General features: G+C 40.5%; 1 protein-coding gene across 1 annotated transcript in view; it reads left to right on the forward strand.

Annotated features, from left to right (window-relative positions):
- Positions 1-22,799, forward strand: part of LOC126260294 (SCY1-like protein 2) — a 963,146-nt gene extending 940,347 nt beyond the window's left edge. The window contains exon 17 of the mRNA XM_049957618.1: positions 22,560-22,799. Within this exon, the coding sequence (XP_049813575.1) occupies positions 22,560-22,799 (240 nt within the window). The remainder of the gene's footprint in view (positions 1-22,559) is intronic.
- Positions 22,800-24,612: the final 1,813 nt, after the last annotated feature.

A 24,612-nucleotide genomic window follows, 5' to 3' on the forward strand; every position in this document is an offset into this window, starting at 1 on the left:
CCAACCCCATTGAACAAAACCGATCACCTGACGCAGGACCGGGTCCCGCGCAGTAGCCGACGTGACCTGCGAACCTGTAAGTGGAAAACCCTCGACCACACGACGTTCTTCCTCATCAATGTGGAAACAGAGTAGTTCATCTCGATCGAAAACCGGGTCGGGGCCCATCGGCAAACGCGACAACGCGTCAGCGTTAGCGTGCTGGGCCGTGGGGCGATAGTGAATCTCATAGTGAAAACGAGACAAGTATAAGGCCCAACGTTGCAGGCGGTGAGCTGCCTTATCCGGAAGCGACGCCGAGGGGCTGAACAGAGAGACCAGCGGCTTGTGGTCGGTGATGAGGTGAAACTTAGAACCATACAAAAAAACGCTGAACTTTTTTAGAGCATAAATGATAGCGAGCGCCTCCTTTTCGATCTGAGAGTAACGCCGTTGAGCATCGTTGAGGGTCTTGGAAGCGTAGGCAATGGGTCGTTCCGACCCATCCTCATACCGATGGGCGAGAACAGCCCCTAGGCCATACTGTGACGCGTCAGTCACCAGAACCAAGTGCTGACCCGGACGGAATGTGGCAAGACAAGGCGCCAACTGCAAATGAGCCTTCAGGCAGACAAAAGCCTGCTCACACTCGTCGGACCAACAGAAAGGAACGTTTTTGCGTAACAGCTGATGCAGAGGATGAGCCACTGCCGCCGCGGATGGAATGAATTTGTGATAATAAGCAATCTTGCTGAGAAACGCCTGAAGTTCTTTGATCGTAGACGGCCGGGGTAGAGCGGTAATGGCCACAACGTGCTGTCGTAGAGGACGTATACCCTCACAGGACAAGTGGAAACCAAGATACACAATGGAGGGTTGGAAAAACTGTGACTTGTCCAGATTGCACTTCCACCCAGCTGAATGCAGGACCCGAAACAGTGAACGCAAATTGCGAAGGTGCTCCTCAGTGGAGGCCCCCGTGACAACAATGTCATCCAGGTAGTTGATGCAGCCGGGAACGGAAGCCGTGAGCTGTTCCAAAAACTGCTGAAAAATGGCTGGCGCGCTAGCGACACCAAATGGTAACCGCTGGTACTGATACAACCCACAAGGAGTGTTGATGACGAGAAATTCCTTGGAAGAAGCATCCAACGGCAACTGATGGTACGCCTCCGATAAGTCAAGTTTGGAAAAGAACTGGCCCCCAGCGAGCTTGGTAAATAACTCCTCAGGACGGGGAAGAGGATAAGTGTCAATGAGGCTCTGAGCGTTGACAGTGGCTTTAAAATCACCACACAATCGCAGACTCCCGTTTGGTTTAGAAACCACCACGATTGGCAATGCCCATTCGCTGGAGGTAACAGGAAGGAGAATCCCTGAAGCTGTTAACCTGTCTATCTCAGCCTTGACAGGTGCACGCAAGGCCATCGGAATAGGGCGTGCCCGGAAAAACTTAGGGCGAGCCGTAGGCTTAAGAGTAATGTGGGCTTCGAATTCCTTGACACGACCCAGACCAGCAGAGAACACGGACGAGAATTCAGAACACAATCCATCCAGCTGTTGATACGGAATATCCTCAGATATGAGGAGCACATCATCATCAATGGAGAAACCGAACAACTGGAAAGCATCATAACCGAACAGGTTTTCAGTGCCAGCATGATCCACTACATAAAACGTGAGGGGCCGAACAACAGACTTGTAGGCAGTGGAAGCATCAAACTGGCCAACGATAGGAATTTTCTGCTTATTATAAGTTCTCAGATTTCGCGTAACTGGAGACAAGGGAGGGGAGCCCAACTCCAAATACGTGCGAGAATTAATGAGAGTTACCGCAGAGCCAGTGTCCCCTTGCATGCGAATGTCTTTATCCAGAACACGAACAGTAACAAACAACTTATTTGTTTGAGAAAGCACACAGTTAACATCCATGTCCGATGCCTCGTCCTCGTCAACAGGAACTTTAGGGGACTGACACACAGAAGCAATGTGGCCTTTTTTCCTACATGAATTACAAGTGGCCCAACGTTTTGGACACGCGGCCCTGTCATGCTGTACAAAACAACGTGGACAAGAAGGAAGTGCGGAACGAACCTGCTTCTGTGGTTGCTGTTTTCGCTGCGAGCGTGGCGGCCCAACGCGACGTTGTTGATGCAGGTGAACCGCCGCCACATCGTCTTCCCCCTGTGAAGCAGGCAAATTGTCCGTGTCGAAAGTTGTCTGTACAGCGCCTACATCACACCACGCGTCTATTTGCGCACCAGCAGCGTGAGACACTTCAAAAGATTGAGCGATGCTGAGAACTTCTGACAACGACGGGTTTGGCAGTTGTAAGGCACGTTGCCAAACTTCTTTATCAGGAGCAAGCCATAGCATAGCATCCCTAACCATTGAATCAGCATAAGACTCATGATGAGTGTCCGTGACAAACTGACATTTCCTACTCAGACCGTGTAGTTCCGCCGCCCAAGCCCGGTAAGATTGATGGGGCTGTTTACGACACCGGTAGAACGCCACGCGGGCAGCAACGACGTGGGTGTTTTTTCGGTAATAGTAAGACAATAATTCACACATTTCTTGGAAGGACAGAGAGGCAGGTTCCCGCAGAGGGGCTAACTGAGATAGCAGCTGATAGATCCTTGGGGAAATCCAAGATAGAAATAACGACTTACACATAGGAGCGTCGACAACGCCGAAAGCCAAGAAGTGTTGCCGCAAACGCTTCTCATAATCCTCCCAGTCTTCAGCGGCCTCATCGTAAGGAGGGAACGGAGGCGGAGAAGAGGAAGACAGACGATGAGTAAGCGACGTCGACAACGCCTGAATAGCAGCCGTCAGCTGCGTTTGTTGTGCCTGAATAGCAGCCGTCAGCTGTGTTTGTTGTTCAATGAGCGCTTGCAGAAGCTGTTCTATGTCTGCCCCGACACGAACACCCAAGTCCACAACGCAGGAAAAAAAAAATATCCGACCTCGTCGCCAAAATGTTATAACCCTTAAGCACTAATAATTTGCGTGGATATGCAAAAGTAGAAACACTAGCGGGTTACATACTACTGACTCCGCATCTGTCATTCGACTGCCATGCCGTGACATGCGGCCGGCACCGTTCATAGCCAGGTGGCGCTCCCGCGCTCGGCCGAGCTGCGGAGCGCCTCTATCGCCGTGTTTGCGTACTAATGTAGCGGCACTTTTGAATGTCGTGACACTGTCACAACACTTACCCTTCTGAGTTTGCCTCCTTTTGACAATGGACAAAACAGGTTTCCTCAAAACAGGTGAACTGAGTCCCAATGGCTTAGTTTCAGTTTCAGTGAAAGGCAGCATCTCAAACTTGTTGTTATGGGGATCGGTACAACACCCTGAGACCTCCCATGTCCCCATCCACCTTTACAGGATCCCTAGCTGTACCATTGGAATGCCACTCACAGTCAAGTAAATGAGTAATGACAGATCCCATACTTTCTGCAGAGGAGACAGGATTCACAGGAGTGTATAGTACTTGAAGTACTTTTAGTACAGGTACCACAGGTACATGACTCTCAGGAGCTCTTCCAACACATCAGCTCATAGCAGCTGCCAATCATTTGATAGTAGTTAGGGTGATTTCCAGCTTCTTACAAATATCAACAATTCATTTAATGTTCAAGGACATCATTCACAGTAGGGCTGCATTTCAGGTGGTGCATTATAAGGCAGTCAAAAACTAACTTTAATTTAACCCTGCTGATCAGACCATCTTTTAATCTCTTGAGCTAAATAATTGCTGATTACCTGTAAGAACTGAAGCAAATACACAAAACAAGATTTATATTATGGCAACAGAAAAACCTGTGGTAAAAATTGTTGGTTTCCTGAAACTTTTTGAGGTTAATTATAGTTGTCAGCAAACTCAAAAACAAAGTTAATGTACAATAAACATAGATATGTATAGAGCACCTCATTTTTAACAGAGAGCACAGGCAAATCATTTAGTAATGTTTCACAGGATGGCTAACCACATTCACCAATAACTAAACTGTGATTTTTCCAGTTGAGTGTTGGGTGGTTAAAGTGTCCACCTATGCTTACTGTATGATTGATCAGTGTTTTGGTCCAGCAATCTATCTGTGGCAAATGTTAGTGTTGTGTGGAGTAGATGACATGAATGAGGAAGATGACTGGATGAGGCCAGTAGAGAACAGGAAAACGGAAGAGAGGGGTGACACAACAAACTGTTACAAATCAGTTACTTCAATGACAGCTCCAAGCCAGATGCCCTGTTGTGTGCATTGCACTGAACCCAAATCACCACCATTTGCATCTTCAATGGTGTCAAGTGAGAGCTCACTGGAGGGCAGGGCAGAGGTCTGTTGTGTTTTCTGATGAAATCTGGATGTACCTCGATGCCAATGATCACTGTGTGTAGGTTAGAAGGAGGCAAGTTGAGGGCGACAATGAACCTGTCTGCATGTCAGACACACTGACCTACATCTGGACTTAAGGTATTGGGTGTGATTTTGTGACAGCAGGAGCACTCTTGTGGTTATCCCATGAACTCTGACTACAAAACTGTGCATCAGTCTGGTAATTTGACCTGCCGTGCAATCATTTGTGAATAGCATTCCAGGGGGTGTTTTCCAACAGAACAACTCTCGGCCACATATCATTGAGTAACCCAACATGCTCTACAAAGTGTCAACAAGTTACCTTTGCCTGCTCAGTCAAAGGACAAGAGCAACAAGCAAGAAATTTCATCCCACAAACTGACCTCCGGCACCTGCAAAACACAATGCATGCATGTCTGCATGCTTGCATTCAAGATTCTGGTGGTTACTCCAGTTATTTATGTACCAGCATTTCACATCTATAGTGGCTAACCTCGCAATGTTGATCGCTTATCTGGACAAATGTATTCCGAAAATTTCATTACTCTACATTAATTATTTCATTGGTGTTGCAATTTATTTTTTTCCAGCGTATATTTGATCTAACAGTAACAAATAAACCAAATACACAAACGCCAGCTAAAACAGGTAGAAGGATGTATATGTTGTACAAACTAGATAGAGAGGCAGTAATGTTATGTCTGAATGAAGAACTTGAAGCACTTAACTATAAATGAGAGCATGTAGAAGAACTGCCATTTAAGTTTAAAAGAATAGTTGATCATGTAATTGACAGATGTATACCTAATAGAACAGTTCATCGTGGGAGGGACCCTCCAAGATATGTAGACACTGTAAAGAAACTTCCAAGGTAACAGAGACTGCTGCACAATAGACGTCAAACAAAGCGTAAACCTAGAGACAAGAGAGATGCTGAATGAAATGTGTTTGAATGACATGTGGGCAATGTGTGGAGCCATCACTGGCTGCTACAGCAGAAAATTATTGAAAGATATTTCACTAATCCCACAGAAACTCTGGTCACATGTAAAGGCTGTTGGTGACTCCAAAGTTAGTGTCCAAACACTCATTTGATGACACACGAGATGAAATCGAGGGTAGCAAAACAAATATAAATATGCTACACTCCATTTTCAAATGTTCCTTTAGAAAAGAAAATCCAGGAGTATTGGTCCAATTTTCCACCACAGCAAAGATGAGTGAACAGGTATTAGTGTCAGAGGTGTTGAGGAACAGCTGAAGTCACTTAAGCTGAACAAAGCTCCAGGGCTCTATAGCATCTGTATAAGTTTCTATGCTGAATTTGAGAGTTAGCCAAAACCACACAAAACCACATATACCTTGAACAAGAAATTGTGTCTGTAGTTGAATGAAAGTACAGGAATGTACCAGTACAAAACTACCATCCAACATCCTTGACAGCTGTCTGTTGTACAATTTTAGAATACATTATGAGCTCACATGTAATGTGGTACTTCAAAAATAATATCCACCTCCATGCCAACCAGCATGGATTCCAAAAGATGTCATTTGTGTGATACCCAAATCATAGTTTTGTCAGATGACATCCTGGAAGCCACGGATCAAAACAATCAGGTAGATACAGAATATCTTTTCTTCATAAACCATTTGACTCATTACCACCCTTGTGCTTAGTACTGAAAGTATGATCATATGTGGTATCTAATGAAATTTGTGATTGATAGGAATAATGCAGGATATTATCTTGGATGAAAAGTCATTGACAAGCTGTAGAAGTAGCTTAATGTGTGCCATAGGGAAGTGTGTTGAGACCCTTGCTGTTCGTGGTTTATATTAAAAACCTTGCAGCTACATTAGTAGTAACCTCAGACTTTCCACAAATGATGCATTTATTTGCATAAAGTACTGTCTAAAAAAGCTGTACAAATATTCGGTCACATATTGATAAGATTTAAAAGTGGTGTAAGAATTAGCAGCTTGCTTTCAATGTTCAGAAATTTGAAATGGTGCACTTCATAAAATGAAAAAAAAAAAAAAAAAAAAAAACATAGTATCCTAGGACTGCTTTATCAATGAATCACAACTACAGTCGATCAACTCATACAAATTCCTGGGTATAGAATTTGTAGCAATATGAAATAGAATCATGTAGCCTCAGTCTTAGGTAAAGAAGGTAGCAGACTTCAATTCATTGGAAGAATCTACTAGAAAAATGCAATATGACTATAAAGGAAACTGCTTGTATAGCACTTGTGCCGGCCATCCTAGTATATTGCTCAAGTATGTGAATCCCACACAAAATAGGACTATTAAGGGATATTGTAGAAACACAAAGAAGGACAGCATGAATAGTCACAGATTTGTTTGACCCTCAGGAGAGCACTATGGAGATGCTAGAAAATCTGAACTAGCAGGTACTCACAGGTAGACAACTATCTAGTTATTACAAAAATTTTAAGGACTAGCTTTAAGTGAGAAATATAGAAACACAGAACCCGCTACACATAGCATAGATTAGACTAGTTACAGGGCACAGAAGTGATTAGGCAATCATTCTTGCCCTGCTCTCTACATGAATGGAAAGCGAAGAAGCATTAATAACTGGTACTGCAGGAAGTACATTCTACCATGCACTTCGCAGTGGTTTGCAGGTTGTAGATGTGTATGTAGTTGTAACAAGAATCTTGGACCTAATGTGTGTAACAGCTGTCAGTAGAAACTCCTTAAATATCAAATTAGGTATATTAAGAATACAATCAGAGTGGCTACTCAAACTTGAAAAAAAATCTCCCTGAGATTTCCAGGTATGGGGAGCATGATGGTGTCCTAAGAGGTCCCTGATAATTTAATGGGTGGCAAGGGGGAGGGGGGGGGGGCAGAGTTTCACAATGAAGACTTTTATTTCTTCATGACTGAGATATACTAGTCATAAGCAATAGTTTGACCACAGTTGTTAAACATCAATAATTTATATGAGATAATATTCATATGATTAACATACTTTGAAATATTAAGCATTTTAAAGTATGTGACTTGTAAAATTCACTAAAATTAAATCCCAAGCTTGGTTAAAAACACAGAATTCCCTGAGATTTTATGAAATTCCCTAAGATTTCCTCAATTTTTCCAAGTAATAAGTAATTCCCTGAGATTTACAGGTTTTCCAGAAGAATTGACACCCTGTTCAGTAATCTTCTTCCTACAACAGCAACTATTTTCCTGGGAGTCTCTGTCACCTATGTCATCCTCACTCATGAGGAAACCCTTCCCTTTGTGCAAGTCCTGCTGAATTCTCACTGGATGAAGCAACCTGTGTTGGTCCAGGCATCATACCAGCAACACCCTTTATCTATTATTATGGTGAACAGGAACAGTCATGAGACAAGTACCCACATTTGCCTTCACCCAGATATCCTTCACATGAATTGTTCACTGTTCACCTATGAAAGAAGATTAACTGTCAAGATAAAACACATCAGAAAGTGCATCTATAGTAGCAATGATAGGTACAGGCACCAATGGGCCACTATTGTTGCCGCAGAGATCTAACTAACACATCCCTATGCATATCTTACTGACAGACAGGATTAACTCAAAATCTTAAAGAATCAAAAGAGCTGTCATCATTTAATAAAGTAAGCAAACTAAATGATTAGACAAAACTAATACCACAGGTGATGTGAACAGAAAAAGAGGTAAGTTCTATCTTCAAATGTTCCTTTGTGAATGAAGTACTGCAGCACTGCAGGAATGAGAATCAAATCAGTTCTCAGGAATTATAAAATATTACAGGTCATAGTCACCTACAAAAATACAGCAGAAAAAGAAGGAAAAGGCAGACACTCAAATAATGATGCAATACATCCTGCAAAACCCTGCTCAAACTACTACAAAGATAAGTAGTGTATATTTTTCATCCATTTTCATATTTTTGCTGTGGAGATGGTGAAGATAGAATTTGGGTACTAGCCAATCACTCTCAATCTGTTTTCATGCTTGGCATGTGAATAGAATAGTGAGAAACACTAACAAATGATAAAATAAAAATTTCCTCTGGTACACTTCATAATGATTTGAAGATTACGAATACAGATGAATTCCTGCTTCCTAAAATTATTACATTATGGTGACTGGCGTGTAAGAATTCTTACTTCTTTCTGCGTACTGGTATTACTGATATTAAACTGTAGCAGAGAATCAGTTTTATTAAACCATGCATTCATTAATATGATTCCAATGGCTTTTTCACTCTAGCTTCCACCAAATCACTAAAGTTAAGCAATGCCATGCATGGCCAGCACTTGGATGGGTAACCACACAGATATGTCACAACACTTTTGGCAATTTTCCCTTTGCCTCTCCAGCAAAATGGACGAGGGGTGGTGGTGTTAAGTTCCTGACCACCAGACTTTGCGCCAAAGTCCTGTATTAAATTCCAAATCTCTCCACAGTGCCTCATGGAGGGAGTGCACATGACACTGATGATGCTGATATGTTCATTGGATGGTAACATTAAGGTCGGTGGCTCTCTTAGTGCTGTTTGAGAGAAGTAGGCCATGAGCTGGCACTGGTTGCACCCACTCCCTTCTCTCATCATTGTACAGCACAAACATGATGCCATATTACACACACACACACACATTACAGTCAACTGACTGTATCAGATACACTTATGCACACAAAGCTACCACTTTGTAAAAGAAGTGTGTGCAAAGGATAGGAAAAACCTCTCCCACTACATGGCTGAATCTACCCCTTGGGGTCTCCTAGCCAATTATGTCATATGAGTTGACTTCTTTGATTAATATTATGGTTGCACAGAAAGTAAAAATACAAACCTGATACAATCAAAAGGAAACTTACTTGTCACAACCATTGGCACTACTTTTCCCACTGTTGTTTGCATGATGCACCACTATTATCCACAGCTATTATGCACTACTGTTGTGCTCAAAAAGTACATTAAAACCAGGATTTTACAGCCAATATTAGTACTTTTTAGTGTCTGACTGTGATGAGACAATGAGATGGCTTTCTGTGTTATACAGTGAAAGGGGAGTTTGGGAAGGTCACAACACACCTTTTCCTTTTTAAAAAAAAAAATAGGAAAGAAATGTAGGGAGGGAGAGAGAGATAGAAGAAGAATAAGTAGGAGCTTAAGTGTTACAGAAACAGTACCGAACTGATAAAACAGACAACCTGAAATGCTGCATACCTACACCTACCCACAAACTGATGTAGCACCCAGGAACAGTCCTCTCCCTCAGGTGGAAAGCTTTGACATGTAGTCAAGTTTCACTTATTTACAAACTTCAAGAAATAAGTGAAGAATAAAATAGACAACAATTAATAATGAGAGGTGGTAAAAAGGGTAACTGAGCAAGCACATGGAATATTGAAAAGCAAAACTCATACCCTGGACCACAAAATGTATGGATATTGATGGTTACAGAGAAAATAAATATAGCTTCAGAAAAATTTTCTTTGAAATGAATGTTTACTCCCCAGACAACACTCATACTACCCAACGAAAAATTTTTCATAAAATTTTTGTTTTCCCTTACCTGGTCCAGTGTCACTTATAATTGATATATTTGTTAAACAAGCATACAAACTGGGAGCTACAAAAAAATATTATCAGACAGTTTTTGTGAACTATAACAGCATGATATTCCCTATACATTAACCAAGTTCTTGTTGCCTAGCTCAAAATTCGTGTTGTTTGCTTTTAATTAACACACAATAAGAGAACTTGATCACAATGAATGCATCTAATCAAGAAAGGTACTTGCCAGTATAATTTGAATATTACCTTGTAATTATATCATCTGTTGTCCTGCATCTAAACAAGTCTTACAGTTTATTTTTGCCCCAAGTCATCTGGTTGTTTCTATAAACTGTGAGAATTCTACAATACTTAATATTTTTAAAGGGATGAAGTTATTTGGAAACTTTATATTCTGTGCTTCAACCTATCTGTTTCCCTTTGTTAGCATTAATTTCAGCAACAATAACAAAACAATGTTTTCCATGTTTCATGCAGAGAATGAAATGGGCATATTGGCTACACTGATGGTTGTATGTGATTCTCCCCAGTGGTACCACTGATTCAGTCAAATGTCCCATTAATTAATATCTAGCACTGTGAACACAGAGGCATGCTAATCTAACAGTGTTAATAACTGTGGCTTGAAATGCTTGCTTTCTTAGTTAATACACATTTTGAAGACTATAGGAATAGATGTAGTAGAGATTGTAGTGAAAAGTCTTGCTTGCTACTGAATGTTTCCGTCATTATTTAATATTTCTGTTGTTCCAATTTTTGCTATATTATTGTACCCTTTGAAGGAGAACAATCACATATTATTCCTTAAGAATGAAAGTATCGTAATGTGCTTATTATTGTAAACTGAATATTATTTTCGAAATCACAACAAAATATAGACATAAACATTTGTAGTTGTCATTACTATGGTGTATATTAATTTTCCATCTGTCTTCAGATGCACTTTTACATGAACACATGTTGACCAATACAGGCTCAAGCTTGTACAGTTCACTGTACTTTAAACTGTGAAGCAAAAAGAGACAGCCAGAGTTGCAACTAAAATGAATGTCTATTTAGTTGGTGAATGGCTTCAGAACATGCCCATTCTCAAACCAACCAATGTATGTCAGTTAAAATGTCCATCCAAAATAGCAGTAAATAAAGTGGATACATATGTGTATGGTCCCAACTAATGTTCATTAATGAACAGGAATAGCCCAAAACTGTTCGCCAACTAAATAAACATCCATTTTTGTTGCAATTCTGGCTCTCTATTTTTGCCTCACAATCTAAAATCAGTTGCTGTCTCATAAGACTCAGCACACTGTAGTTAATTATTGCCAAAATATAAGAATGCATCTGACTCTTAAATACCATGCTGAACAGTTTGAGGAGCCACAGTACATATAAATTCATTTTGTGGAAACATATGATGTGTAAGACTCAAACTCTAAATGACATTTTTAAGATGATTTTCTGTATCATGTCAGAAAATGCTAAACTTCAAAACAATCTCACACACACACCATACATTATACTCATCTCCACGGATATTATGAAAAGGATAGATTGTTACTCACTATACTGTGGGGACGTTGAGTCTCAGACAACCACAACAAAGAGACTGCTAAACTAGTAAGTTTTTGACCAAGAGGCCTTCTTCTGAAGTAGAAAATGCACACACATTCACATAAACACAACTCACACACACACGGCCACTGTCTCTGGCCGCCGAGGTCAGACTGCGAGCAATTTTGCATGATGGGAAAAGCAATCTGAATGGTGGGGATAAGGAGGAGGTTGGGCTATGGAGGGGTAAGGCTAATGGGCATGTGGGAGCATACAGGGGTGTGGTGGGAGAGGGTAGGGCAGCTTGGTGCAGTGCAGGCAGGGAAGAGAGAGAGGAGAGGGGAGGGTGGGGAGTGGAAAAGGAGAGAAGTAAAACGACTTTGGGTGTTTTGGTTGAGTAGGAGGCTGTCTAGTGCTGGAGTGTGAACATGAAAAGGGATATGTGCATGAAGAACAGTGACTAACAAAGGTTGAGACCAGGGGGGTTATGGGAACATAGATTATATTGCAGCAAGAGTTCCCACCTGCGTAATTCTGAATGACCAGGCTGTGGAACAGTCACTGAAATGAAGAATGTTGTATTGGTCAGTGTGCTCAGTAACTGGGTAGCCCAGCTGTTTCTTGGCCACAGTTTGTTACTGGCCACTTACACAGACAGATGGCTTGTTGGTTGTCATGTCCACATAGAATGCAGCACAGTGCTGGCAGCTTAGCTTGTAGACCACATGACTGCTTTCACAGGCAGTCCTGCCTTGGATGGATAATACGATGCTTGTGATTGGACTGGAGCAGCTGGTGATGGGAGTATGTATGGAACAGGTCTTGCACCTGGGTCTGTTACAGGGATATGAGCCATGAGGCAAGGTGGTGGGAGCGGAGTTGGAATAGGGATGCATGAGGATATTGTGAATGTTCAGTGGGTGATGGAATACCACTGTGGGAGGGGTGCGAAGGATAGTGGGTAGGATATTCCTCATTTCAGGGCATGGTGAGAGGTATCCAAAACCTTGGCAGAGAATGTGATTCAGTTGTTCCAGTCCTGTATAATACTAAGTCATGAGGGGAATGCTCTTTTGGGCTGGACAGTGAGACTCTGGGAGGTGGTTAGTGACTGGAGAGATAAGGCACAGGAGACATGTTTCTGTACAAGGTTAGGAGCATAATTTAAGTCTGTGAAGGCCTCAGTGAGACCATAGTATGAAGGCTTTCACAAGTCGGCAAGACTACCGGAGGAGAAACACCCCTCTGAAGATGTCCAGCGCAGCTCTGGACGAAACGTTAGGAGCTGAAGAGTTTCATGGACCACGACCTTACATCCCGGAAGGTTTACTCAGTGAGACCCTTGTTATATTTCGAGAGGGACTGATCATCACTGTAGATGTGATGGCCACATGTGGGATGGCTGTATGTAAGGGACTTCTTGGTATGGAATGGATGACAGTTGTCAAAAGTGGAAGTATTACTTGTGGTTGGTCGATTTGATATGAACAGAGGTGCTGATGTAGCCATCTTTGATGTGGAGGTCAACATTGAGGAAGGTGGCTTGTTGGGTCAAGGAGGACCAGGAGAAGAGATTGGAGAGAAGGTGTTGAGGTTCCAGAGGAATGTGCATAGGGTATCCTCACCCTCGTTCCAGATCACGAAGATTACATCCATGAATCTGAACCAGGGGACGTGTTTGGGATTCTGGATGGTTAGGAAGGATTCCTCTAGATGGCCCATGAATAGATTGGCATAGGATGGTGCCATGTAGGTACTCATTGACATACCATGGATTTGTTTGTAGGTGTTGTCTTCAAAGATGAATTACATATGGGTGAGGATGTAGTTGGCCATGTTGACCAGGAAGGAGGTTGTAGGTTTGGAAGCCATCAGGCACTGGGAAGGATAGAGTTCAATAGCAGCAAAGCCTTGGGCAATAGGAATGTTAGTGTAGAGGGAGGTGACATTAATAGTGACATGCAGGGCATCATGTGGTAAACCAACAGAAACTAAGTAGAGTCCATGGAGGAATGGTTGGCATCTTTTGGGAAGGTTTCAGATAACAGGCTAAAGATGTTGGTCTGTGAGACCAGAGATTCTCTCAGTGGAGGCATGGTAAGCAGCTAAAAGTGTACTGGGTGGTTGGGTTTATGGACTTTAGGAACCATGTGGAAGGTAGGAGTGCAGGGAGTGGTGGGGGTGAGGAGAGAGACTCAGGGGAAAGGTTCTGGGATGGGTCTAAGGATTTGAGGAGAAACCAGAGATCCTGTTGGATTTCTGGAATGGGGTCACTGTGGCAGGGTTTGTGGGTGGATGCATCTGACAACTGGCAGAGTCCTTCTGCCAGGTAGTCCTTGGGTTCAAAACCACAGTGATGGAGCCTTTGGCAACAGGTATAATTATAATGTCGGGGTCAGTTTTTAGGTGGGGGACTGCAGTTCTTTCTGTGCACAAATCTTAGCTTGCATGTTGAAGGATTTGGGGAATAATCGTGAGGCAAGGTTCAAGGTTAAGAAATTCAGAAAAGTTAAGAGGGCATGGTTTTGGGGCGGTGGTGGTGGATCAAAATTGGATGGGATACAGGAATTTTGGATGCACAGTAGGAGAATTTTATGAATGGAGTTCATCATTGGTTTTGAGTTGAGTCTGATTGGTAGGATTGGTGGTGAAAAGGTGTTTCCACTGTAGTGAGGGACTTAGACTTTTGGAGGGAAGGTTCATGACTGTGTTCCAAGTCTGTTTAAGTTCTGGATTCTGTACGGTGATGGGTAGGAGTTTTCAAGGGTGTGCTAAACATTGCAGTGTTTGTCAGCTATGAGGGCATGTGGGAGTGGTTTGGAGCCTGTTGTAGAGGCAGTGAATAGTGGTAGTCCAAGGGAGGAGTAGGAGGTGAACAAGTTCCACAGTTTTCAAGGTGGTAATGCACATACTGCTCTAGTTTCTGTAGGGCAAGAGTCTGAATGTGAGAGATGGGATACAGGAATTTGGGATGCACAGTAGGAGAATTTTATGGACGGAGAGGGTATACTGCAAGGAGGTTTGGGCTTGATTTACTTGGTTTTGCAGGGCTAGGTTGGTGAAGGTTAAGGGCTGGTGAAATCTAAACTGATGGAGGTCATAGTGGAAGGAGAGGTTGTAGGCAGGGATGGGTAATTCAATGGTAAGGTCATTTATGGTGGGGATTCCATGAGCCAGACAACACTGCATAAACAGACTGGTTTCTGCCTAGGGATAAGGAAAATTTTCTGTATTAGCTCAGATGGAAAGAGTAGGAATCCAAGGAGAACAAAGGTGGAGGATAAAAACACATAAAATTTTGCAAATAACCTAGAAAGACATGTGCAAAAATTTGTAAAAATATGGGGAAGAAAGTAACAAAAATGACAGAATGGATGAAGTATGAGGAAACAATATGAGACCTGTGGAATTTCCTACCCACTGTCCTTCCCACCCTTGTCACAGTGATATTCCAGCACTCACTGAACCTACACAATATCCTTATCCATCCCTACTCCAGCCCTTCTCCCAAACACTTGCCTCATGGCTCATATCCTTGTAACAGACCTAGATGCAAGACCTGTTCCATACATCCTCCCACACCCACCTACCCCATCAAAGGCAGGAGCACGTGTGAAGGCAGTCATCCGATCTACAAGCTAAGCTGCAGCCACTGTTCTGTGTCCTATGTGGGCATGACAGTCAACACAGCTGTCTGCCCACGTGGATGGCCACCAACAAACTGTGACTGAGAAATGGCTGGACCACGCAGTTAATGAGCATGCTGCCAAACGCAACATTCTTCATGTCAATGTCTGCCTCAAAGCCATGCCATCTGGATCCTTCCTACCGACACCAACTTTTCTGAATTGCATGGGTGGGAACTCTCACTGCAATGTACCCTATGTACACATAATCCCCCCTGTCCTCAACCTTCGTTAATCATTGCTCTTCACCCAGGTATCCCCCTCCCTCTTGCCACTCCAGTACTATATCACCTTCTGCTTCACCAACACTCACACAATCTTTTTACTTCTCTCCTTTTCCACTCCCCCCCCCCCCCCCCCCCAGATGGCACCAAGCTGCCCTACCCCCTCCCCACCATGTCCCCCTGTATGCTTCCACAAGCAGCACATCACTGTCCCCACTCCTACCACGCTATATGTGCACCTCCCCACCCCAGTCTCCTCCTTACCCCCACCATCCAGACTGCTTCTCCTGCCACACGCAGCTGCTCGCAGTCTGTCCTTGGCACCCAGAGACAGCGGTCAGGCATGTGTGAGTTGTATTTGTGTGAATGTAAGTGTGTTCTCTACTTCAGAAGAAGGCTTTTGGCCATAAGCTGACTTGTTTAGCAGTCTTTTTGTTGTGCCTGTCTGCGACTCAACATCTCCACTACATGGTGAGTAGCAATCTATCCTTTTCATAATATTGTCATTATTCCATCCTGGATTTTCAATTATTCATTTATACCTGCATACAAAATCAACAAATCACAATGTCAGAACTATATTGCTATTAATTTATAATCAAATAAAAGGTAAATAAAAATGCAATAGCTCGTTAAACGATGAGATCTCTGTTTGATACTGAGGTAAGTGAAACGCTTTTAGTCTCACATACAGCAGCAACAGATTTTCATGGCAAGTACATTGCAACACAAAGAGTCCATTAGCCATTTTGGTGCAGTGAGATGACTTAACATATAGTATTTGCATTATTATATATGAACTTGTACAGAAACCAAATTGCTGTTGATAAAAATTTACAGGACATGATAGGGAAGCAATAGCTGAGAAGGGTGTGAGACATGATTTTAACCCATTTCCAATGCACAATGTTATTCATGCTCTGATCTAGCTGTGATGAAAAACAAGGAGAATTTTGGAAAGTGAATTAATGTTCAAGAAGAAAAAATAAAATTTTGAAGTTTTTGGATGACACTTTAATTCTGTCAGATACATCAAAGAACTGGGAAAAGCGGTTGAATAGAATGGATAGTGTGTTGAAAAGCGGTTTTAAGATGAATGTCAATTAAAGTAAAATGTAAGTAGTGAAATGTATCCACATTAAATCAGGTAGTGCTGACAGAATTAGATTACAAAATGACACATTAAAAGTGATAGCAAAGTTTTGTTATTTGGACAGCAAAATAACTTACAATGGCCAAAGTAGAGAGGATATAAAATCCAGACTGACAACATTTTGTGTCACCAGTTGTTGCCGATCAGTTTATGGTTCAGTTCTGTATGTGGCTCCACTAAAGATATGTGGTGTCTTTGGGCTAAGTAAATGACATGTTAACATCTACCATGAAAGTGAGAAGTACATTCTGTTACCAGATATTCCAGCCACTAACCAAGCAACACAAGCCGCCACTTGTGGTGCCAGCAGCACCACAACTGTAAGATTTCTAATACAGGACTTATCACAATTAGAATGGCCACTTGAGCCACCAAGCAGAGATGGGTGCCAAGGGGCACCCAAGTACAAGATCTGTATACACGGTATATCACAATTAGTAGTGAAAATAGGCACTGGGGGAAATGTATGAGGAAAAAGGAGGAAGCGACGGTGCCGAATGATAATTTGCTTGTGTGGAGATATGTTCTCAAACCAGCCCTGATTTCAGCTGTATGCAAAAATGAGGAATTAAATGAGCGCATTATATACAGCAAGTCTACACATACTGACATAAACCAATTTGGACTATGTTTGCCACTGGCAAGAGAAGCAAACCCATATTCTGACTACACTTGCATATACAATGTTGTACACTAGACTAGCAATGTTATGTATGACTAAAATGACTAATGAAATACTAAGCTTAATGAACAATTTTATGGTTGTAATGAGGAACAGCAACATTTGGTACAGAAATGTATTCAGCTAGAGGTGTTTAATTTTTATGGTACCACACATCCCAAGATTTGAAAAATTGAAATAAATGGGTACTTTTTGTAAAAGGTGAAAGCTTGCATATAAAAATACTAAAGATATATTTAGCTGCACTGATAATTGGATGAAATGGAAAGATGAGGAAACAGTAGCTAAAACTGAGGATATACAGAAATGTTGAAAAATAAAAATCTATCAAGGGATCAGGGGTTATGGGAAATTCTTCATTTGAATTAAATACACGAAAACATGAGGCTTTCAAAATAACGGAATTAGGTGACAATGAAAATTGGTGTAGAAAAGAGTCACTGGTAATGAGAAAGCAACAAAAAAGCTTTACTGATAACTGGTCACAGAAAGAAACAAAAGTAGATCCCCCAACATTAGTGGTGGATATAGTAATGCGAAAGACAAAATGAAAATGTAACACATAAATAAAAAACTGAATACGGTAAAGCATCAGATTAAGCAGAAAGATTCAATGGAAGTAAATGTCTCTTCCGGATTACTGAATTGTTACAAATTAGTACCAATAAATTGGATGAAACTATAAAAGTTACATGAGCAGGACAAGGAATCAAGCCTGAAAAGTGTAGAACAACTTCAGAACAAGGTACACTATCTGATCAAAAGTATCTGGGCATCACTATGTAATGCAAAATTGGTCACTAGATGTCACAAGAGGCAGACCTACCAATATAAGAAGAGGCAAGGAGAATTGTGTTGTCAGTACTGAATCAGTACCAGCATAATGGGTCTGTCAGGAAAGCTCAGTGACTTCGAACACAGGCTGGTCATTGGATGTCACCTGAGTAATTAATCCATCCACGGCATTTCAACTCTTCTAAAGCTACCCAAACTGACTGTTGGTCATGTGATTTTGAAATGAAAACATGAAGGAACAGTCATAACTAAACCAAGACAAGGTAAAACTCATCTACTATCCGACATGGTTCATCAAGTACGACGGAGGTTGGTTGTATAAAATCACTTTAAATCAGCAGAATGAATTGCTCATGAGTTCCAAAGAGCTACCAGCAGTTCAACTAGGACAGTGGTTGTATGGAAGGAGTTAAAAAGGACAGCGTACAATGGTCAAGCAGCTTCTCATAAGCCACACATTTCTGTAATCAATCTGCCATTACTCATAGTGCCAGTGCTAGAGTACAGAGGAGCTGGTGTTACAATGTAGGGATGTTTTTTGTGGTTAGGGTGTGGTCTCCTTATTGCAGTTAAGAAGACACTAAATTAAGAAGGATATGGAGACCACTTATAGCACAACATACTATGTTCTGTAGAGGAACAATCAGACACTGACTGTATCAGCATGGAAATGCACTGTCATAAAGTAGCATCTGTGAAGCGATGGTTTGTGGATAATAACATTTGTGAAATAAAGTCATCTGCCTAAAGCCTCAACCTGAACCCAATGGAACATTTTGGGGGTTAGAGCATTGAATTCACTCCAGGCCTCAGTATCCAACATCACTTCCATCTCTGGTTGTGGTTCTTGAGAAGAACTAGCTGCCATTCCTCCATAGACATTCCTGTATTTCAATGAAAGTGTCCCCAGTGGAGCATAAGCTGTCATAACAGTGGAGGGTGGACACTTCCCATACTGACATCTACTACCTAATAGGTGTCTGGATACTTATGATCAGATAGTGTGCATGTTAGAATGAATAAATCAAAGAAGGAAGCAACAGGAAAAGAACATGAGAAACAGAAAGACTGACACAGTGGATAGTTTCAAACGAGGTAACAATAGATAAAAGGGAGATTTAATGTAGGTGAAAGACAGATTCATCAGAATACTACACATTCGGTGCTTAACACTGACAACTACTGCAAATACTGAAAACAGTTCTTAATTTCATGTGTAGTTTAAATACACAATGGACAGTTCAGTAATTTTTTGTAAATAAAATTTCTTCTTAAGTGAATGCTAAATTCTGCCCGTGTGTGTGTGTGTGTGTGTGTGTGTGTGCGTGCGCGCGCGCGCGCGCGCAAACTCGTGTGTGCTTGTGTATCACAGAAGCTGTTTCTAGCAAGAGGAGGGGTAGAACCTTTTTTTCTTACAGATTTCTGTTCCTGCAGATTTACTTCTGGTGCAAGGTAAGGCAGTAGTTTCAACTAAAAAATGAGGTCAAACTAACAGCTAACTTTTTGCATGTTTGCTTCTATATGAACTAGAACAATAAATCAGGTTTTATAAGTAAGACTGAAAGAAAAAATTAGTCAGTGTGAAATATAAAATTCTTACTGTTCAGAAAGAAACTGAGTACTTTTTTCATAACTTACTTTTCACACAAGGAAAAAATATGAGATTGTGTCTGATCTTAATTAAACAGACATAGAATTCCCAGTCCACTGAAACACACTATTTTAATTTCAATTTGGATGTAGATATCCCAAAAATGTATACTCATAACTGAAGACTGCAGTGCATGGAAAGAGTAGAGGATGTCTTCATTCACTGGAAGTCAAATGGCTAACAAAGACAATGTTGCTCCAGAAATTATGTGTAGATGACAGACAAAATGAAGGTAACTGTCAGAATGACAGTAAACATCATGAATCAACATTGAATACATTGTCAAAAATATATTACTGCTACAAATAAAATAATCAGAAATATTTTCACAATGTGAGAGGATTGTTAATAAAACGAACTCTTGAGTAACACAGCAGGATACAAATAAAAAAAGATTTGATAAGCTATTACAACATATTTATATCTGGGAAACTCAAACAATGGAAAATTCAGAATGCAATAACAATATGAATCTTAGGATAGATTGCTATTCACCATATAGATGAGGCATTGAACAGCAGACAGGCACATTTAATAGGGCTGTTAGACTGAGCTGTCAGAGAAAGTCCTTCATCAGATGGAGAGCAGGAGGGCAGAGGGTTAGGGGTAGGATAGGGGGGGGGGGGGGCACAAACACACTTGATACATAGCAAAGAAGGGAAAGCAGAAATGTGGAAGGAGTATATAGAGGGTTTATACAAGGGCGATGTTCTTGAGGACAATATTATGGAAATGGAAGAGAATGGAGATGAAGATGAAATAGGAGATATGATACTGCGTGAAGAGTTTGACAGAGCACTGAAAGACCTAAGCCGAAACAAGGCCCCAGGAGTAGAAAACATTCCATTAGAACTACTGGCAGCCCTGGGAGAGCCAGGCCTAACAAAACTCTACCATCTGGTAAGCAAGATGTATGAGACAGTTGAAATACCCTCAGACTTCACGAAGAATATAATAATTCCAATCCCAAAGAAACCAGGTGTTGACAGATGTGAAAATTACCAAACTAGCCATGGCTGCAAAATACTAACACGAATTCTTTACAGATGAATGGAAAAACTGGTAGAAGCCGAACTCGGGGAAGATCAGTTTGCATTCCATAAAAATGTTGGAACACGTGAGGCAATACTGACCTTACAACTTATCTTAGAAAATAGATTAAGGAAAGGCAAACCCACGTTTCTAGCATTTGTAGACTTAGAGAAAGCTTTTGACAATGTTGACTGGAATACTCTCTTTCAAATTCTGAAGGTGGCAGGGGTAAAATACATGGAGCGAAAGGCTATTTACAATTTGTACAGAAACCAGACGGCAGTTATAAGAGTTCGGGGACATGAAAGGGAACCAGTGGTTGGGAAGGGAGTGAGACAGGGTTGTAGCCTCTCCCCGATGTTATTCAATCTGAATATTGAGCAAGCAGTGAAGGAAACAAAAGAAAAATTTGGAGTAGGTATTAAAGTCCATGGAGAAGAAATAAAAACTTTGAGTTTCGCCGATGACATTGTAATTCTGTCAGAGACAGCAAAGGACTTGGAAGAGCAGTTGAATGGAATGGACAGTGTCTTGAAAGGAGGATATAAGATGAACATCAACAAAAGCAAAATGAGGATAATGGAATGTAGTCGAATTAAGTCGGGTGATGGTGATGGAATTAGATTAGGAAATGAGACACTTAAAGTAGTAAAGGAGTATTGCTATTTGGGGAGCAAAATAACTGATGATGGTCGAAGTAGAGAGGATATAAAATGTAGACTGGCAATGGCAAGGAAAGCGTTTCTGAGGAAGAGAAATTTGTTAACATCAAGTATTGATTTAAGTGTCAGGAAGTCTTTTCTGAAAGTATTTGTATGGAGTGTAGCCATGTATGGTAGTGAAACGTGGACGATAAATAGCTTAGACAAGAAGAGAATAGAAGCTTTCAAAATGTGGTGATACAGAAGAATGCTGAAGATTAGATGGGTAGATCACATAACTAGTGAGGAGGTATTGAATAGAATTGGAGAGAAGAGAAATTTGTGGCACAACTTGACTAGAAGAAGGGATCGGTTGGTAGGGCATATTCTGAGGCATCAAGTGATCACCAATTTGGTATTGGAGGGCCGCATGGAGGGAAAAAATCATAGAGAGAGACCAAGAGATGAATACATTAAACAGATTCAGAAGGATGTAGGTTGCAGTGGTTATGGGAGATGAAGAAGCTTGCACAGGATAGAGTAGCATGGAGAGCTGCATCAAACCAGTCTCTGGACTGAAGACCACAACAACAACACATGTATGGCCACTGTCGTCTCCAGGAGGTGTGTGTGTATGTGTGTGTTTCTCCATTTGATGAACTGTTTTGCTCCATAGCTCAAATCTAACCATCTACTATTAAATGTACAAGTCTGCTGTTTAACACCTTCTTTTTGTGGTACATAGCAATCTAACCTAATATTCATACTTTTGTACTTGGTGTGAATGTGGAATCGTCATCCTGATACTCTGAAATTGTCTTATAACACAAACTGCAGATTTTAGTTAAATGTAAATACAGAAAAACAACATATAATAACTATATTACCATTGAGCACGGAAGCAGTAAGAATAACATCAGTGTACTTCAACATACTACATGCCAGTGAAGTAAATGACCATCTGCAGTAAAGAATCTTTATTGGTAACTGGTCATACAAGGTGAAATAGACTTCATCTTTGGTAATATCAAAATAAAATCTGCTAGCAATATTACTCCACACAAACAATAAATAAGTTAGCATACTATTGTAAACTAATGAAACTTTTCAGTCAGTAAATCATATTGTGGAGAATAAAACACATCTGCGTGCACATGCACTAACACAAATGATGCACCTATACATATGTAATATTTACAGCTAATAAAAAATTGTATTCATGTCCTATGCAGGGGGGAAGCATGCCAAACACAAGCAGCAGTGTTCCATTCTTGCTGAGTTCCAGTATGAGCAGCATACGCTCACGGCGACCATCCGCATGCTTGTCCAGCTCTCAAGGATCAGGACTACTGCAGCAGCTCGGATCAGGCATGGTAAGACAGATTACACTAGGACCCTCTTACCACCATCCTGTGAATGGAAGGGCATTACCCACGACTGCTAGTGTCAGGAAATGTCCTTCTTGGATGTAGAAAATGAAACAGATTTAAAAAAATAGTGGTGCAAGTTTTGCTACAATTATGTTTTTAACTTTTGGACATACACACTTGAGTTACATATGTATATTTTATACACTGACATTTACATGCATAAAACTGATACATTTCCATCAAGCTGGTCTTTGTTGCATGAAGTCTATCTGTAAAAAGTGAGTGATACAGTCCACTTCATAATCCCACTGACTGTATGCAACAACATACTTATAAAAAATACAAATTTATTTTTTCAAAGAGGAATATTTATATACACACACAAACATACACACACATACACACACACACACACACACACACACACATATATATATATATATATATATATATATATATATATATATATATATATATATATATATATATATATATATATTGGAAATTCATTAGATACCTAGACTGGTAGAAATCTTAGACCAATATTGGCATTAATTGCTAGTTTCCTACAAAAAGTATCTATTATATAAATGTAATACTTAATAATTCAATCATAACAGGTATGAATCCATGACAAATGAGGTTGGACAACACGATTTTAATATTTCTCAACAGAATATTTTTTGCATCAGTCTATTCTGATAGCTTTTGATACTAATTAGGAGACAGAACTCTTTAGTCAAACCATGCTGTCTTGTTTCCAATAATGACTACATATTAGCAACTGTTAACATTGATATCAAATGTCATATTGCTTGCTCCTTCTTCTGTACTATTTCCAGCACCTACATTTCCAGTGTACCTGCATTTCCTGAAATGTGGTAACAGTAGAAATAACCAAAATTTGGCATTACACTTCAGATTGTGTGCCTCTAATCTAATACATGGATCTCTACTGACATTCCAGTCTTTGATGCCTTTTCTCTTTCCGTCCTCTAGCATTTCAATTTTACTAATACATATCTGTGTCACTGTGCATAATATGGTGTGAAATCAATAATTTTTGGAAGAAGTGACTTTTTAATAACTGAATTTTAGCTCTCATTACTAAACACACTACACTCACATTTTTTCTCATACCTGTTCCTTCTAAGTACAGTGAGTGCATTATTTATTGACAGTGAGAATTCCTCTTCTTACAGTTAATGTAGTGCACACATGGCCAGCGTGTGTGCAATCAATATACTATAATTTTCTTAAAGCATATCTTTAATAAAAGTGACCAAATCATGTCACAACAATTATTGTGCCTGTCCTACATATTTAGTACCTAACATCTGATTTCAGTCAAAAGTTAAATTGCTCTTATCTATTAAAATAATTACACATACAGCTTGTTTGAAATATCAGCACAAACTGGTAACTTGATAATCACCAACTCTATATCTCTCAGGGTTACTATTTCACAAAAATCTCATGACTTCCAAAACCAAAACTTCAACTGTCTTGAATGCTCTTAATTTAATAGAGGCTTCAAATATCCAAAAATATTTGTTGTTATTAATAGAATAATTTTGTAAAATCTGTCCCTTTATATATACAAATCAAGTAACTGTGGATGACTTCCTAATTTTGTTATGTAACATATGTTAATATTGGCTTAGTCATCCAAAAACCAACAGAAACTTACATAATAGAATTTTCATGTTCTTCTCCTAGCAAGTAGAAAGTGAAAAACCTTATTATATCAAAATAGATATACTCATCTCTTAAAGCTTTAATAACCAGCAAAAGTCTTCCCATAAGTTTTATTTTTCTCTGAGTGTAAAACTCTGACAACATAACATATAAGATTACACACAAGTTTAGAAGTATCCGTTCAGAAGAGTAACAAACATAAAACCTAAATGAGATA

This window comes from Schistocerca nitens, chromosome 5 (assembly GCF_023898315.1).
Source record: "Schistocerca nitens isolate TAMUIC-IGC-003100 chromosome 5, iqSchNite1.1, whole genome shotgun sequence".
Taxonomy (NCBI): domain Eukaryota; kingdom Metazoa; phylum Arthropoda; class Insecta; order Orthoptera; family Acrididae; genus Schistocerca; species Schistocerca nitens.